Source organism: Lolium perenne, chromosome 7 (genome assembly GCF_019359855.2).
Source record: "Lolium perenne isolate Kyuss_39 chromosome 7, Kyuss_2.0, whole genome shotgun sequence".
Taxonomy (NCBI): domain Eukaryota; kingdom Viridiplantae; phylum Streptophyta; class Magnoliopsida; order Poales; family Poaceae; genus Lolium; species Lolium perenne.
Window position 1 is genome coordinate 189864035 of NC_067250.2, and position 19198 is coordinate 189883232.

At 40.9% G+C, this 19198-nt stretch overlaps 1 protein-coding gene and 1 long non-coding RNA gene across 8 annotated transcripts; one reads left to right on the forward strand and one right to left on the reverse strand.

Moving 5' to 3' along the window:
• Window positions 1-12096: 12096 nt before the first annotated feature.
• LOC139833190 (uncharacterized) lies at window positions 12097-17123 on the reverse strand. 7 transcript variants are annotated; one of them, XR_011748466.1, is made up of 6 exons: window positions 16966-17123; window positions 13984-15763; window positions 13614-13882; window positions 13476-13527; window positions 13139-13275; window positions 12097-13033 (listed from the first exon to the last, which is right to left on the reverse strand). It is a non-coding gene; the product is annotated as an uncharacterized lncRNA (long non-coding RNA). The 7 variants fall into 7 exon arrangements; XR_011748469.1 differs by having other exon boundaries at window positions 13984-15478; window positions 15592-17123; XR_011748468.1 differs by having other exon boundaries at window positions 13984-14107; window positions 15188-17123.
• Window positions 13476-16234, forward strand: LOC127326278 (uncharacterized). The gene is made up of 3 exons (XM_071823388.1): window positions 13476-13798; window positions 15059-15278; window positions 15402-16234. Exons 1-3 carry the CDS (start codon window positions 13592-13594, stop codon window positions 16232-16234), a joined length of 1260 nt encoding a protein of 419 aa, XP_071679489.1. The 5' UTR covers window positions 13476-13591.
• Window positions 17124-19198: the final 2075 nt, after the last annotated feature.

A 19198-nucleotide genomic window follows, 5' to 3' on the forward strand; every position in this document is an offset into this window, starting at 1 on the left:
GCATCATTAAAATTGATGAGCCCATCTTAATGGCTATAAAGAAAGCACTTCTTGGGAGATAACCCATGTATTTATTTGGCTACTGTTTTGTTGTGTTTTGGAAGTTGTTACTACTGTAGCAACCTCTCCTTATCTTTATTTTATTGCAATGTTGTGCCAAGTGAAGCCTCTAATCGAAGGTTGATACTAGATTTGGATTTCTGCGCAGAAACAGATTTTTATCTGTCACGAATTTGGGCTGTGTTCTCTGTAGGTAACTCAGAAAAACCTGCCAATTTACGTGCGCGTTCCTCAGATATGTACGCAACTTTCATTAGTTTTGAGTTTTCTGATTTGAGCAACGGAAGTACCTCTTTAAAATTCGTCTTTACTGGCTGTTCTGTTTTGGCAGATTCTGTCTCTGTTTTTTGCATTATCTCTTGTGGACTTTAAGCAAGGCTTTCTAGACGTGGAGAGCTGTAGCTAATGTTTTATTGAGTTCTTGCAATGTGTCACTACAGGACCAAGGTGGATTCAAGTTTTTTGAGTACTAACCCCTCTAATGAAGTTTATGAGAAGTTTGGTGTGAAGGAAGTTTTCAAGGGTCAAGAGAGGAGGATGATATATGATCAAGAAGAGTGAAAAGTCTAAGCTTGGGGATGCCCCCGTGGTTCATCCCTGCATATTTCAAGGATTGGCAGAATTTCTTCAATGATTGAGCAAGGAGGAAGGTAGGAGAAGGGGGGTATAAATACCCCCTCTCAAAATCCAGCCGTTGGAGACTTTCGAGGGCCGGATAATCCGGCCTAAGTTGGGGCCGGATAATCCGCCCCCCCCCCCCCCCCCCAAAAAAAATCCGGCCCTGGGGAAAATCCGGCCAAATGTCTGGCCGATGTCCAGGGAAGTACTAAGCCACGTCGTCTCTGGTCCTTAGCCAAAAATTGGGGGCCGGATATTTCACAAATATCCGGCTATCAGCTTCCTTTTGACTCATTTTTCCACACACGTCACCCATATACATGTATCTATATAATACCTACTTTTGTGTCATGGTGTTGCCTCTCTTCTATAATATGACCCCGAAAATGGGTAAAGCGAACTAGATAGTTTTCACTCCCAACTATGAGAATGGAATACCACATGTTTAAGAATTTTAATTCGTACACCGATACATGTTTGGTGAAAATTCTTGATATCCTACAGTAGTACAATTTCCCTTGATTTCTTGAAAATCGTAAACTACCACCTTTTGGATGACAAAAACTACACTTTTGTATAGTGAGGTCTAAAAATTAACATTTTTTTTACTCTTTAAGAAAAACAACAAAATTCTATGGACAAGAAAAACTAGCACTCCCCCGTCCCATTATAAACTGCACATAGTTCTGTCAATGTCAAAGTTTGTAAAGTTTGAGCAAGTATATAGAAAAATATAGACATTATGATATCAAATCAAATATATTTTTAGAACCATAAATCAAAATATTTTAATATTATATGAATTTGGTATTTTAAATAAATGTTGATATCTTTTCCTATACTTGGTTAAACTTTCACAATTTGAATTTGACCAAAAATTTGTATGTAACATATTTCAAAATGAGAGAGCAATATACTGGTGCATGGCACCTAAGAATTTTCCTTTGCTCTCATTGCTCCAAATAGAGAAGATCGCGACCTTAGGACCTAACTAAAGAAGATGCTCCAAGATAAGCACATGCATTAGCCAATTCATTAACTAGAAAACTAGTAATTACCATCTATCTGAGCTACCATACCAATTTTAATTATACAATCCTTGCTGCTAGGGCTCCGGCCTTGTTAATTGCAGCATTAGTCTAAAGGTGCCAAAGTCCCCATCCAACATTTCTTTTCGATATTTTGGACATATCATTTTTCCTTTTTATATTTAAGACCTAACGGTTGCTTTTCTTGGAGGATTCCTTCATGATCTCACTCACCTAGTATTCTTTTTTCTCTTCTTCAAAATATTATACATCAGTTTCTTTATTATTTGAAATTTATCGTTTTGACAAAACCATGAATAGCCTGCTCAAGTCTCAATCATCACCTTAGTATATACTCGCTATAGGTTCTTGGTGAATTTTTTATTTTAGACAAAAAAGGAGTCTTCGAGTTTTTATTCATGTTCTCATGAGAAATGTACCCTATTAAACGACACTTCATTTACATGTAGACATGAGTTTCAAATAATTCTATGGTTTTATATTTATTATGCTGATCAAAATAGTCCAATATAATGTCACACTCTTCCCTAGTGTTTCAGCTTGCACATTATAAATCCTTGGTATCTTTTTTTTTGAGATGTAAATCCTTGGTATCTGACAAGAAGAAAAAAGTAATGGACACCTCCATAAAAAACAATGTGTAAATGAATGCAATGGCCTCATACAAACTTAAAACAATTAAGCATCGGCATATACGATTTTGGTGACTGCAAGTGCTAGACTAATAAAGTGCTTGATTGTCACTAAAGGAGCTCATTCTGACGTTAACCAAAAACTGCATTTATTCTTCCACGACGAAAGAGATCTGCATGGGAATAAACAAAAGAAAAGGATGCAAACACATAGAGGAATTCCATTAACAACATAGGAGTAATGCTTGATGACCAAGACTCTCACGTCACACTATGACTCCAATATGTGGCATAAGCTACATGATAATACGGTCTACATGAACACCTCAATTCTACATGCATGATAATACGACATGTATACACACCTCCAGTACACGAGATATGTTAAATCATATATTTGCATCCCCAATATATGCATAAGTTGCATGATACATCCATACCACATATGTGTTTGCTGGCGGAGTAGCCTGGATTATTGTATCTGTTGCAGACAGATAGTTTCTAACAATGTCTGCATTATTGTTATATCAACATGTGTTAGATCAGTTTATTTTTTGAAACTCTTGAAGATCATATATAAAAATTGCAGAGAGAAATTTCCCCATTGTTTCTAGTATCAGTTTTCGTCATTTTTTGTGTGACAGATTTTTTACTCCACGCTAATTTGATTAACCTAATGTAGATTGGTGAGTCACTTGTTCACAGAAGGGGAAGTAGGCCCCCAATTCTGATGCTAGAAATCAGCAGATTAATTGCTACTACAAGCAATCAAAAATGTAACCAGAGGCAACAAAAAAGTATGAGAACTGGTTTGTTTTACTGATCAATTTCGTTCATGTGAAACTGCGACTTTTTAAGGAAGACAAAATATTCTAGCCCCTGCATGTTCGGGTGCATAAAATATTAATTCATTAGTCGAGCATCAATATCGAACACACTGGTTTACGGAAATAAAATGAACCATCTTTAAACAACCCTCGCGGTTGACAATCATATTTTCCATAGACTACCGCTAACCTATTGCCGGGGACCAAATTCACCGGAAGAAACAATACGGGATCCCACACGAATGACGGCACTCTAAGACAATACCTTCAAGAAGAGCGGCAGACTACCATTTCAACGAGAAAAAATGTTTGGGGAGACATTCCTTCTAGGGATCCTAGATTCATTTGCCTACTTTGCTGACCTACCTCTTTGATCTTAGGATCAAACTCAGCGGGCACGAACAAGATATGACAATATGATAATGTATTGCTCCCGTGCAGTGCAGCAAAAACAAAGCATGATAATGCATTATGGTACCAAAAAGGTGCACGGCAACTTGGCAAGTACTAGTTAAACATATCACTTAGATCCTAAGATAATGCTGGGTATCTCCTTGGAGGCGCTACCTCAGAATGGAATTTGGCTGCTGCCTTGCTCCATGGGACGATTCCTCCTGGGTAGTTTGCAACTTGGCTGGCCGCACCTGGGATGTATATGTCATCCTCTTGTCTTCTTTCTTTCTTTCTTTCTTTCTTTCTTTCTTTACTTTTTCTTTTAAATCAAGAAACTTTACACATATGCCGGTTACGCGTAGGTAGTTTCTGTTATTAATGGTTTTTATCGGATTATGAAATGTCATCGTTCCATTAGTTATTTTACGTTTTCCCAACTTGCGCCCTTTTTCGATAAAGGGCGCTTCATTATTCAAAATATTCAAGCATTCCACCCAGCCTCTGCATAACTAAGATGTACACAGCCGTTCAAGTCTGAACAAAAAATGAAAGATCAATCGAAAGACCAAAACTATGCTACGTTGGCTTCAATCCGCCTAGTATGCAGCCACCCATGTCGGGAAATAAACTCATTGGCCGTGTTCTCCAACCTTGTAGACACCTCCATAAAGAGGTCTCGGTCCTCCAAGCGCTGAAGTGGCGACCATAAACGGAGCAAAGCCGTACATCGGTAAATGACCTGCATGAGAGAAGAATTCTTGTCATTGAAAACCTTGTCATTTCTGCATAGCCATAGCGTCCATACGACTGCAATGGCGCCCACTCTGATAAGTGTTTTATACCTAGTATCTACCCCATTTAGCCAATTTTCAAATATATTTGCAACGCTACGAGGCATGTATAAGGAAGAACCCATCTGAATGATTGACCATATAGATCTCGCAAACCTACAGTTGAAAAAAGATATTTTATTGTCTCATCTTGATGATAGAAAACACATTTCTTACAGCCGTGCCAGTTGCGTTTAACAAGGTTGTATTTGGTTAAAATCACACCGCGACGAAGGTACAATGCAAAAACTTTTGTTTTCAGTGTATCTTCATCTTCCAAATGTACTTATTATTAATAACCGGTTGACTAGGAATGGTAAGCGCCCTATACAATGAATTGATCGAGAAAACACCGTTCTTGGTGATGCTCCATCGGAATTCATCAGTTCCCTCTGATAATTGTATTGAAGCTAGCCTCTGTAGCAATTCATTCCAAGTATTCAATCGGGAGCAATTAGATCACGCCTGAACGTCATGGAGGGAGGAGAAGTTTCCATAACCTTCTGCAAAGTGTCTCCCTTATAACGAACAATATTGTACAAAGCTGGATATTGTTCCTGAAGAGTAGTTGTTCCCAACCATCTATCTTCCCTGAACCTAATCTCCGCCTCATTCCTTATGGAGAACGAACCAAAAGGGAAAAAGTGCTTCTTAGTTATCATAATGCCAGCCCAAAAGTGAGAGTCTCCAGGTTTCCAAAATATCTGAGATAACGCATTTGAGCCCACATACTTTTTTCTTAAGAGTTGTTGCCATATACCATCCTCAATTAATAACCTGGTCAGCCATTTTCCTAACAAAGCCCTATTCTTAACTTCAAGATCATGAACACCAAGTCCACCTTGATCTTTTGGATGGCATACAACACTCCATTTAGTTAACCGATATTTCTTTTTCTCGCTGCCTCCTTGCCAAAAGAATCTCGTAGATAATCTATCTATTCAAGATTCCTTTGGGTAGATGGAAGAAATATATCATATAGAGTATCATATTAGTAAGTACTGCATTTATGAGAATTAATCTTCCCCCAAGGGACATCAGTTTTCCTTTCCAACTAGTTAACCGCTTCTGAAGTCTTTTCTCGACCAGTTTCCACTCCGCCAACATCAGTCTCCGATAAGGAATCAGAATACCAAGATAGTTGATCGGAAAGGAGCCAAGACCACATCCGAACAAGTCAGCGTAAAGGTTGGCATCGTCATTGGCCTCACCGAAAAAGAACAGTTCACTTTTATGGAAATTAATTTTGAGACCAGATAATTGCTCGAATGCCGTTAGAATTAACTTTAGATTTTGAGCTTTTTCCAAGTCGTGTTCCATAAAAAGAATTGTGTCATCGGCATACTGAAGCATAGATAATCCACCATCCACAAGATGAGGTACTACGCCTTCAATATGACCATCAACCTTCGCACGCTTAATTATAATAGCAAGCATATCCGCCACAATGTTAAATAACATTAGAGAAAGGGGATCCCCTTGCCTCAAACTTTTTTTCGTCTGGAAGTATCGACCAATGTCATCATTGACCTTAATGGCCACACTTCCTCCGAATACAAAGTTATTTATGAGAGTGCGCCACTCTTCTGAAAAACCTTTCATCCTGAGTGTTTGTTGAAAAAAAGACCATTTAACTTTATCATAAGCTTTCTCAAAGTTGATCTTAAGAATAACACCATTCAGTTTTTTCCGATGCATCTCATGTACTGTTTCATGCAAAGTGACAACACCATCTAGTATGTGTCTACCTTGCATGAAGGCAGTCTGGGATGGACAGACGCCATGTTCTGCTACCGAATTAAGTCTAATCGTAGCGACTTTGGTAAAGATTTTAAAACATACATTAAGCAGTCATATAGGTCTGAACTGCTGAATACGTTTCGCATCAGTTATTTTTGGTAAAAGAATAATCTCACCAAAATTTATACGGAACAAATCCAGTTGACCTGCATGGAGCTCTACAAAGAGCTCCAGCAAATCATGCTTTATAATATTTCAGAAAGATTGATAGAATTCTGCAGGGAACCCATCAGGACCAGGAGCCTTATTGTGTTCCATTTGAAAAACCGTCTTTCTTATCTCCTCCTCAGAATAAGGAGCCACAAGGACATCATTTTCCTCTGGAGACACTTGGGGAATATCCGCAATCTTGGATTCATCCATGGATATATCAGATTCTTCGGGTGCGCCAAATAATCCTTTGTAATATGATGTAATATAAGACTTCAGCTGCTCATGACCTTCGATCACGTCCTCCTCTTGTACTAGAGAATGAATGAGTTTCTTTCGATGTCTACCATTAGTGACACTATGAAAGTATCTCGTATTCGAATCTCCGTCCAATAGGAATTGAGCCTTAGATCTCTGGCACCATTTGAGTTCCTCCTCGCGAAGTAAGGCGGCTAACTTCGCATTATATTAATTTTTGAGTTCACGTTGTTAGAGGCCTTACCTCAGCAATTGTCTCTAAATCATCAATATTAGATAACAGGCTGAGCTTCTCTTTTTTAGCAGCCCTGTCATATACTTAGACCATCTCCCAAGGTATGTTGCGCCCTTATCGTCTAGCTAACCGCTGTTGACTACTTCGTCCCTCACCATCCAACTTTTTTTTTAGATCAATCACGGCTGCTATTTCATTTAAACGGAACCATCAGTACCCAATAGTTCTACAATAAACGCTGGAGGAGAACCCATCTAGGACGCACACAACTTATTCTTGCAGCCTTCCTTTGCTAAACGATTTGCATCCTCATTCGCGGAGTGTCGCACAAACTGGACCTTGTAGTCATCAAAGTCCCGTAGCCAAAACTTGATGTCTTCTACCATAGGTCCATGTATTGATCTGTCGGTCCCATCGCTGTTGAGCTTGGTGACCATGCCCTTGCAATCCGTTTCCACCATGATCCTCGGCACACCCGCCTCCCTTGCCATCTCCAGCGCCATTCTGCATGCAAGTAGCTCCGCGCCCTCGGGGTCCGATGCTGAAGGGAAAAAAACGGCTCGCTCCCGTGCGGAACGCTCCGTGGTGATCACGCATGACCACTCCCCCACCTCCTGGACCATCACCCGGGGTGAAAGCTCCATCGCAGTTCGCCTTGATCCAGCTCTCGGCAGGTGGACTCCAGCGTTCGACCACCTTTGCCTTCACACCCACAGCCGGCTCCTTGATCGTTTGCCATTCCTTCCATAGTGCCCAGATACGCTTGACAGTGGATTCCGGATTCTCTATCACCGGCAGCTCCCTTGCATCATTCCGAGCTAGCCACATGTGATATAGGCTCAACATGGCTATACCCAACTCCTTCTCTGTTAAGCCTTTCATCTAGTCCAAGAACCAACCCTGAAAGCCCATCATAGAGTGTATGTCGCCCGGTGGCGAGCATAACCCCTCACCATCCAACTTTTTTTTTAGATCAATCACGGCTGCTATTTCATTTAAACGGAACCATCAGTACCCAATAGTTCTACAATAAACGCTGGAGGAGAACCCATCTAGGACGCACACAACTTATTCTTGCAGCCTTCCTTTGCTAAACGATTTGCATCCTCATTCGCGGAGTGTCGCACAAACTGGACCTTGTAGTCATCAAAGTCCCGTAGCCAAAACTTGATGTCTTCTACCATAGGTCCATGTATTGATCTGTCGGTCCCATCGCTGTTGAGCTTGGTAACCATGCCCTTGCAATCCGTTTCCACCATGATCCTCGGCACACCCGCCTCCCTTGCCATCTCCAGCGCCATTCTGCATGCAAGTAGCTCTGCGCCCTCGGGGTCCGATGCTGAAGGGAAAAAAACGGCTCGCTCCCGTGCGGAACGCTCCGTGGTGATCACGCATGACCACTCCCCCACCTCCTGGACCATCACCCGGGGTGAAAGCTCCATCGCAGTTCGCCTTGATCCAGCTCTCGGCAGGTGGACTCCAGCGTTCGACCACCTTTGCCTTCACACCCACAGCCGTCTCCTTGATCGTTTGCCATTCCTTCCATAGTGCCCAGATACGCTTGACAGTGGATTCCGGATTCTCTATCACCGGCAGCTCCCTTGCATCATTCCGAGCTAGCCACATGTGATATAGGCTCAACATGGCTATACCCAACTCCTTCTCTGTTAAGCCTTTCATCTAGTCCAAGAACCAACCCTGAAAGCCCATCATAGAGTGTATGTCGCCTGGTGGCGAGCATAACCCCTCACCATCCAACTGGTTCTTAACACACATCCGTATCTTCATTTGGCTGAAGTCGGTCACTTAACGATTTGAAACTCGCCATACTGATAAGTTTATCATCTGCAAAGCTTCACCTTTTGGGTTAGTTATTATATCAAAAGGTAGGAATGATTGATGGAGATGGAATTACGTGCACTCAATCTTAGAAGCCAAACTTTTGACTATATATACACATCAGAGGAAAAACTGGCGCCCCTTGATAGTTGTCACCATGAATCAGGCTGTCATGTACATCTGTTAATTGCCCACCATATATGGACAGCATGAACACCAACTCAACAAGCAAGCAATGCCTAGCTAGTAGGATCAGATGCAGCGACAGTGGCATACAAGTAAGTGAGACAAGCATTGACTTGGTTAGTAACGATCACCAAACAGTGCCCTTCTTTAGCCTTCAGAGGATGTGTCTTTTGTTCCACTCACAAAGCAATAATTCTCCAAAGTAAAGCCGCAGCCATTCTCAATGCATGTCATCTCTGCATCCCTTACATGGACGGCTGATATCAATACATGCAGAACCTGGACCCCCAAGCCCAAAGGCGCAATGCTTTCTCGGACAGGCATGGAAACCTAGACTAGAGGTGTGGAGAAGACTGTTCATGTAACTCAGTGACACTGTCGTTATGTGCCTCACTAAACTAAGCATACATTACATGGCTTGAAATTGCTCCTGAAGCTTTTTAGCAAGGTGATTGGAGACTGTAGGTAAAGGAGATTGCAAAGAAGAAGGAAAGTTGCTAGCTGATGTGCTTTTGGTGATGCTGAAACACTGGTTATATATTCTGTTGTAGCTTTTGGTAGGTGCGCGCAACGCGCTGGCTTAATTTTGGCGTGGACCTGGACTTGTTGCGTTCTTGCCCGTTTAATTTTTTTCTTTTGCTTCGGGCTGTAGCAAAATTAAACCTACACATGCAGACGTACAGTCATGACTCATGAGAAAAAAATGCACAGGAGTTCTAGACTAGCGTATTACTAATTTCAGACCTTGACACTTGTTGCCCACTCTAACTACTATACATGAGTACAGGATAGGAACACCATTTGACATGATATTTTTATTTTTATTTTGGGGCGGCAAAACAGGCGGAAAATGATTACAAAACTCTACTTGGGTGTGACATTGGTTCATTACCTTTTAGATATCTTGGTATTCCAATACATTTCCGCAAGTTGAGAAATGGGGAATGGAAACCGGTGGAGGATCGGTTTGAATCAAAGTTAAGTAGTTGGATTGGCAAATTGCTTTCGTATGGTGATCGGCTTATATTGATTAATTCAGTTTTAACTAGCACCCCCATGTTCATGTTATCTTTTCTCGAAATTCCGATAGGAGTTCGGAAGAGGTTAGATTTTTTCAGATCACGCTTCTTTTGGCAAAGTGATGGGCATAAGAAAAAATATAGGTTAACTAATTGGAACATAATATGTCGACCCAAAGATCAAGGGGGTTAGGAGTGGAGGTTTTAGAACTAAAAAACAAGAGTTTACTTAGCAAGTGGCTTTTTAAACTTTTGAATGACGATGGTATGTGGCAAGAGTTGTTACATAAAAAATATTTACGTTCTAAAACTTTATCTCAAGTTTCAGCTTCACCTACCGACTCACCTTTTTGGAAAGGCTTAATGAATGTAAAGGAAGAAATTTTTTCCCGGGGCTCTTTTGTTGTTGGTAATGGGCGTAATACAAGGTTTTGGGAGGATATTTGGTTAGGTGATAAGTCTCTTGCTGATGAGTATCCATCTCTTTATAATATTGCTAATCACAAGAATGTCACTGTTGAAAATGTGTTGGCCTCAAATCCTCTAAATATAGGTTTTAGGAGGACTTTGAATGTCAACAAATGGGATAGATGGATGCACCTTTTGCATAGACTCATATTGGTTTAGCTAACCGATAGTGAGGATTCATTCAAATGGAAGTTAATTAAATCTGGCGTTTTTTCTGGTTAAATCTATGTATATGGATTTGCTTAATGGCCATACTGTTTTCCTAAAGAAGTATATCTGGAAGATGAAAGTTCCTCTAAAGATAAAGATCTTCATGTGGTTTCTTCATAAAAAAATGATTCTTACAAAAGATAACTTGGCTAAACGTAATTGGCAGGGTTGTGTTAAATGTTGTTCTTGTGATCAAAATGAGACAATACAACACCTTTTTATTTCATGCCCTTTTACTAAGATGATTTGGAGGATTGTTTATATGGCTTTTAATATACCCCCACCCTCGAATATTACAAATATGTTTGGCGATTGGTTAAATGGAGTTGAAAAAAAAAAGACAAAGTCCACATTAGATTTGGTGTGTGTTCTTTGCTTTGGGCAATTTGGAATGTACGCAATGATTATATCTTTAATAGAAAAGGCTTTCCATCATTTTTGCATGTTATCCCTTTAGCTACACATCGAACCCATATGTGGTCCTATCTTCAGCCGACGGAGGAGCGCCAGGCTATGGATATTGGGTGCAACCGACTAGCAACGGTAGCACGAGATTTCTACAACCGGTGCGGCTGGTGTGCTGATCGTCGTTTGACATGATGATGCAAAGGTGCTTCATGTTACTGCTTTTTACATGGCTTATCTTTGTCGAGACTCTTTCTGATCCTTGAATTGTAATAAGATCATCTATGGATTGTATTGCTAAACTATTTTTTTAATAAAAAAAGTTGTATGCATCAATTGATGCAGAAGCTGGGGCTACCCCATTTCGAAAAAAACATGATATTTTTTTGTGTGAATAAATACATAAAATCCAGGGCTCCCATATCTCAATTGCAACTACAGGTGATGAACTCAAGTATGATACACATGATATCTTTTACTTGAATAGAACTATTTGTACATATAAACCTCCCATCTTAAATACACATGTATTGGACTCCATCATTTCTTCTGTTCTTTACCCTTTAGGTACAGATTTTTTTTTTTTAAGGGACATACCAGCCTCCGTGATGCATATAACCTTTTATTACTAAACTAGCAAGGTGACCCTCGCAAATGCGAGGGCACCATCCTTAATGTAGCAAAAGTGTTAATTATTAATTTTATCTTATTTTTTTTCCAATTTATCCCCTTTGTTGCATAAGAGAAAATAGAATATATATGTACAAATTTTAATTTTGTACATGATTATATTGCTAGTAGTAAAACTATTATGAAACATAATAACTATTATGTTTCTCTCATTAACTCGTTTATAAGCTAGACGTGGAGTTTCGAGGACACCAACAAAACTAACCACACCTGTTACACATATTGTTGTATGCTCAATATTTCCTTTCCATACTCTTTCCAATATATAACGTGTCAAATGGACTTAGAAGGTGTACTACACAGTTACGTAACAATAACTCTTTTGTTAAATCTCAACCACAAGTTTTAAATCTAACTATCAATATAATTTAGAGGATGTGGATTAATGTGGTGCCTCGAAAAACACCCTTATTTTGCTTTTAGTATATAATAGATACAGAGGAAGGGTGGACCGATCCAGAGAACAATCCTCTTCCATCTTGGCTTCTTGTCGTACCGCCTCATAGCAATGGCCTCTGGCCCTCTGCTGCTTCAAACGCCATTGCCGGCTATTTATCTAGCTGCTGTGGAGCAGGCCAGAGATTAGCTCGCTTTGCTAGCTGTAACATTTTTCCTTGTGAGAGTCAGTTTTGCAAGTGTTATATACGATCGTGTCGTCCGGATTCCTCGAGGAACTTCGTAGCCGCCACGTTTCAGAAGAGTAGGTCACATGCAGTGTGTACTACAGGGCCAATCATCGGAATCAATCAACTTTTCGCAAGTTTGAAACGTTGATGGCATGTCGCCGGGTCTCCATCGAGGCTGCAGGCAAGCAGCGTGGACGTGCAGCCCATCAGCTGGTCACATTCCAGGATTTCTCACCCATGCATGCGTCGAGTCCATTGCCTCTTTTCAGATATAAACGATGTCATATGTCGGTGGTCATGCCATGCACGATGACCATTTCTGGGATACACTCTACATATTGTATTCAACTCTTGCTCTCATTCTGGGCCTTTTCCTAAATACTCTTTTTTTAAGCAGCTATCCAACTGTTAATCGACCCTGCAGATTCTGCTCATGGAGGTTACAAATTAGCTATGTCTGTCATCTCCTGTCAAAAGTAAAATTTTGTCACCACAATCAAATGGCTGTAAAGCGAGTACTAATTACCAAATCTGTGTTTGCATTGGTGGCAGCTCCATCTGGACCTGGGAGTGGTAGCATATGTTTTCTCAACCATTGTTAACGAGATCTCTCTCGTCCTTTGATGGAGCTTGCCTAGGTCAAAGATACTCGTTGCCCTGCCTGCATGGTGGAGCACTAACCCTTGCAGCTGCTCCATGAATACATTACTCATCTTGAGGTGATTGTTGCCTGGAGATCTGCGAAGCATGCAGGAATCTCATTAATTGCCATCTTGCATCACGTTGACTTTACAAACCTGGACGGTCTGTTTGCTTGTGTACGAGAGGCTAACATTACATTACCGCAGATACCGTCGGTTTTACATTCATGATGATCGACGAAAACAGCTTCTCCTCACAACCGTCCGATCCACGATAAACAGCCCAGAGCTTGTGTAATCTCTACATTTGCTAGTCGACACTCAGCAGTCACTTCTTCCCTGCAGTCATCGGTTAAGTCCAGTAAGTGCAAGTCAATGGCATGCACATCGTCTTATTAATTGATCCCGTGGGTCAAAGAATAGGCTAGCCGTTAAGTACTTCAAGGCCATGTGCATCAATATAAGTGTGCATCATCATTCATCACGTCTGTCTGCAAAGTCCTACCATTCCAAAACCCAAGAGAGCCAAGAAAAATAACCTGCACCTGCAGCTCCATTAGTTTCCTCCGCATTGCTGCACCAAGCAAGATCCTGCAAGGAGGAGGGAAGTCCTGTGAACAAAATAGAAGTGCATTTGGTGAGGAAGGGGTAGGTGATGGACGGGAGCAAGTACAGACCAAAAGGCTACGGGATGGCCAGCAGCGCCGCCAAGAGGCTCCCGTACTTGCTGCTGCTTCTGGTGTTCCTCACCGCTGCGGGGCTGAGCGTCGTCGTCATGCACAAGGTGAGGGAGCAGCGCGTTTTCGCTGTTCTTATCCAGGAACGTGATGGGAAGGTCATCTCCCTTCGAGCCCTCCTCCAGGTATGGCCATGGTTCATGTCCTCCAGTTCCTTTTTCTTGTCCGTTTTTAGACCATGGAGACAAGGTGATGCAAGAACAATGGTTCTGCTTCAAATAAGAATAAAACTGCATCTTTTAATAATGTACTAATAAAGTTGAACAAATGTAAGAACAATTTATGGGTGTGGAAGGTTATCAGTGCCGACCTTTAGCAACAGCTGCTAACCCCTTTTTCTTTCTTGTGAAATATGCATGCTCTCAAAATGCAAAAATCTTGCTCATTGTCTCCAATCTTATGTGTGCCATTTGATATCTCCTAACCAATATGTGCTGCACAGGTATCATTTTTAGAAAAATGTTAAAATGAGCAAGTAAGAATTTCGAAATCTGAACACTCTCATGTGAAGAATCACATATTGATCACATTTGTGCGAGAAAAGCTTTGGGCTAACAAACCAGATAAAGCCAAATTATGCACTATCCACCAATAAGAAAACAGAACACATGCATAGTTTGGTCAAACAGAAAACACTAGGCGCCCAGCTCCGTTCTCTTATATATGGAGTAATGTGCCAGCCGGTGTCAGTTCCAACCTTCCGCTTAGTAAAAAAAACATTTTTTTCCTCAGATCTAGCCACAAACTTCATAAATCAAGAGCTACACTATTAGCCTTTGTTTTGCAATATATATCATGTAATAATCATGCTACATTGACAAACAAAAGTAGTGAGGCTTGGCTAGAATAAAGAAAATTTGTTAGTATTAGCTGGCAGTACTGATTCTCTCAAGTCAAGTACAAGCCAATAGTTTTTTTTTCGATAAAGAGTATATTAATATCGCAAAGATACCAATTACACCCAGCCTCTGCAACAACGTATTGCCCTAGCGGCAGTACGGATGCACACAGCCAAAAAAGAAAGAAAAATTACAAAAAAGAAAAGTCCCGCTACAGTGATTCAATCCTTGAAACAACAACACTACCACCACCAAGACAACAAGCCAATAGTTATCAAAACTAGCCAATTTTTTGTCAGTTATAACCAATGAATATAGTGTTCCAGCTTCCAAGCATCAGTTTATTTATTACTGAAAACTTGCTACGACAAAGTAATATGTGTTTGTAGACATTGTAAGTTATACTCACAATGATATAATTTAGAGCTTCAGTTGGCCTCTTTTTTCAGCTATTGTTCACTAAGGATCTTATTTCTGCACCAGATAATATACATGCAAATTCCAGACAATCGAACTAACCAAACATTGTACCATTATCCTTACCAGAAAGAGAAAGCATACAGCAAAGAGACGAAGAGGAAGGTGGAAGAAATGAAGGCCACAATATCTTCCCTAAGAACTCAAAAGACAGACCTGAAAACAAAGCTCAAGGGGCTGGAAGCCACGGCCACGAACCTTAAGACCACGCAGAAAGAACTCGAATCATCTCTCAAAGAGAAAGACAGCCGCATCAGCCAAATGGAAGAGACAGCCTCAGATCTTCACAGCACCCGAAAAGAACTGGAAACGTCTCTCAAGGAAAGAGACAGACGCATCAAACAAATGGAAGAGAAAGCCACAAATCTTCAGAAAACTCAGAAAGAACAGGAAGTATCTCTCAAAGAAAGAGACATCCGCATCAAACTACTGGAGGAGAAAGCCACCGCGGAGTCAAACCATGACCAAATGGCAGCTCTTATGGAAATCCTGCAGCGGAAGGAAGCCGAGCTCGAAGAGATCAAGACCAGGTTCCAGGGAAGAAAGGATCCAAGCAGTAAGAGAACTCCTGAACAAACAAACAAAGCACACACAACACCTACCATTGTAGTAGCAGGAAATCTTACAAACTCCAGTGATACTACAATACCTGCTACATTAGAAGAGAAGAGAGCTGGCAACACCACAGTTACAGAAAGCAAACATCAGAAACAAAAGGCTAGATCATTAGAAGAAAAGAAGGTGAAGCTTGCGGGCGACATAGAAGTTGATGACCTGCAAGATACAACAAGTGATGATTTTTTAGATATAGATGATATTTATGGAGACAGCCATTCCAAGAAGTCTGAATTTCCTCGGCGGAACAATAATGATTTGATGAACAGTCATGTCGACAACCAAAAGTCAAGGCACTCCCCGAACCAGGACAGTGATCATCTCAGATCTAACAAGCTGCTGAAGAAGGAAAACAGCAAAGCAGATGAAACCAAGAAGGATAGTACTGCTGGACACTTGGAGGAGAAGAGCTCCAAAAACAGCTTAAGCAATGCAGACCTAGACAGACCGAAACAAGGGGCAAAAGAGATGGCTGGTGCGGCCAATGTTAAACCCAATGTGCCTGCAAATGATGATGCAACGCAACAGCAAAACAAGAGGCAGAAAAACAAAAAGTCCAAAACCAAGAAGATAAAGATGATTGATACTCCAACTATTAATGGCAATGGAGAAGTTACAAAAGAGAGGTAACCAGAGACCACCTTGATCCCATAATGAGTTTTTGGACCTGAAGTGCTATAGGGATAGTATGGCTTAAGAGGAACTCCCCATTACTGGATAGAGGATGAGAACGGAAATGCCATTTTCATATGTTAAATTACAATGAATCAAGGCAGAGAGTACCTAAGCAAATATGCTGGTCTATTTGTAGCTCATGGGAGCACATAACTCTATTTTTACACAATACCACGTTTTGGTTTCGTTCTCGAGCTACACTTTATCTTCTGTTGGCAAAGAAATTTTGCACGTAGCACATTATAAGGTTTGCACAACACCTGACTACACTTCCCTTTGAATAATCATCATTCTGCGTTATTTGATTTTTGTAAGCAAGAATGAGTGCCCAGTGCATGACCTAACTCACACGAGCATCTTTAGCTCAGAACTACAAACATATTACAGGAAAAAATTGCTAGGCAGAAAGTTAAACAAGCTTAATACTGCTATAAGATGACGGAACAGGGGCAAGAAGCCAAGAACTAGGACAGACAACCGGGTCACACTCAATGCCTGTGAACTGCAATTGGAATCAAAACACGGCAAAATTAAAAGATATACGAAATTTTTGCTACATCTATAGGCTATCTGAGGGCAACGCGTTCCTCTGAGCTGAGAACGCACCAATTACCAATACTACAACCATTAGCCCAAAACGGATCAAAACCTGGGGAGTTCCGAAATGTTCCGCTGTTCCAACTCACCCGGCTACCGCCTGCTCATCCTAAACGCCGCAACAGACGATGAGAGCCGCGCTGCATTCCGGCCGCCGGCGAGAGCCCTTCTTCTCTTCAATCTGAGGCGGGCCGCCCGTGACCCGTACATGAAGGAACTAGCAAGGTCAAAGATGGGGCCAAATTGTAATACGAGCTCAGGTAAGGGTCCCTTCCGCAAAATATTCTTCTATGTCACGTACTCACGTACAAGGTTTAAAGAGGGGCTTACAGAAATAAACCATCTTTTTCAAAACTATAATGCTTATTTTTATGGAATAGATGTCTGGTTAAAAGTGTTTATTCTATAAATAAGCACTAGTGCTCAATTAAAATTTAGTTTATTTTTCTAAGCTCATCTATAAGCACTTTGGGTTGTAAATTGATCTTACTCCATTGGTTAAGTAATCGCAACTTAGAGGAGGCGATTCATCCTAGCTTGACACATGGTATAAGCTGGTGAGTTTCTCTCCTGAGCTCTTCCCGCGCGACACATGGCGGCCGTGCAGCACACTGCTAGATCTGTTTCCCCTTTATTTCTATATATTCGAATAGTCAAACAAAATATTTAAATTATGATGTTTTCACGACGGTGCTAGTTGCGTCATAATCTACAAAACTAGATCCGATATTGATAAGTTCGATGAAATCTTTGCACTGTCTTGTCTTATGTGCCTTTTGTTTTGTGTTGCACTACCGCCAGTCATAGTGCACGGAGTTGTGCACTAGCGGTCCACTGCATTTCTCTTATGTGTTTCATTGCCTTTGGTCGCAGTGCACGAGGCGATCCACTTGCAGTGCAATATCTTCTATTTTCCATTGCACTGCATTTTACTGTTAGGCGGTGCACCACGTTGGTGGGTACGGCCCTTTTGGGTAGGCAATACACAAGAAACACAGGCAGGGCGCTGCCTTCGGGTAGCCAATGCACCGCGTTGGTAGGCAGGGAATTGCTTCCCGGTAGGCAGTTGTAATATCCCAGGATTTGAGACGTTTGCGGGTAGAATTAGAAAACGGTTATGCATTGCATCGCAAAATTAGGGAAAATTTCGCGCTTAATTGCATAAAACCTAAGAGGGAACAAGTTTCTCTCTCGACATCATCTAGGGTTAGGGTTTTGAGAGTGCGACAAACTTGGACATGATCTCTTCTAAATTAGGGTTTTGAGAAGAGGGGGAACATTTGCATCTCACACTTTGAGTTGTGTGGTTGAATTTGAAATGAGTTTTAAGTGAAATTCAAACTCAAACAACACTAAGACAATACATAATTCAAACAATTAATAATTCAAATAATGATATTATAATTGGATAATATAAATAAGAAAAGAATATCACAATAAGCTCGTTAGAGAAAACTTGAGCTTTATTGATCATCACACACAAGATACATTGTCTTTACAATATTCAAATGGAATAATTATTACATAACTCATTTCAGAAATGATAAAAAGAAAAAGAAAAGGAAAATTACAATATAGAAAGAACTAGCTAAATTAAACTACCTTCATCTTCTTGATCAACAAGTGATGGAGTAGTCCTTGATCATCCTATTTTGATCCCTGCATAGATAAAAAGAAAACAGAAAAGCAAATTGTGCCAAATGGCAAACCCACTTGGCAAGTCAGAAACAAAGGTAAATAGGCAGAATAAGATCAACCAGGTCAGAGCTGATCCAAAGCTCCACAAGTCCCAATAGTGAGCAGTACAAGTAGCTCGCAAGGATGAGTGCATGCTCACCAACACACACGGGAGGAGTCACCAAACTGGCACATCACTTGCTGTTGACCAAGGAAGCCACCACTGGCTGGTATAAAAACTTTTGAGCCAACAAACCCTAGTGTTCATCGTCACAAGCTCCAGCAGGGTAAGAACAGCAAGAACAACGAGAACACCATAGTCCCAAAAACATCCAGCATCTATTCCACCAAGAATAGATAGTTGTTGAGCAAGAATGGAGTAGAACTAGCAGATGCAGCTAGGAGGAGCAGGACACGCACCAACCCAACAGCCAGAAGCAAAACCTCTACACCAACACCATCTAGGAGCTGGAGAGAGGTATACATCAAATCATGGACAAACCAGATGGTTTTGTCCATAATATTACACAACCATGGTACACACAATCACACAAGGGTGGAAACCCTGTTTGATCATCATTTGGTCATAGACCAAGTGACTCTGGTGAAAATGGCAAAGCATCCAGAGATGAATCAAACTATTGT

What these genes read in the sequence shown, in the direction of transcription:
- LOC127326278 (XM_071823388.1), top strand. Translation starts at nt 13,592, where the DNA reads ATGGACGGGAGCAAGTACAGACCAAAAGGCTACGGGATGGCCAGCAGC. An exon ending in CCCTTCGAGCCCTCCTCCAG is followed by an intron (nt 13,799 to 15,058) that starts GTATGGCCATGG and finishes TATCCTTACCAG; the next exon opens with AAAGAGAAAGCATACAGCAA. An exon ending in GACAGCCTCAGATCTTCACA is followed by an intron (nt 15,279 to 15,401) that starts GCACCCGAAAAG and finishes TCAAAGAAAGAG; the next exon opens with ACATCCGCATCAAACTACTG.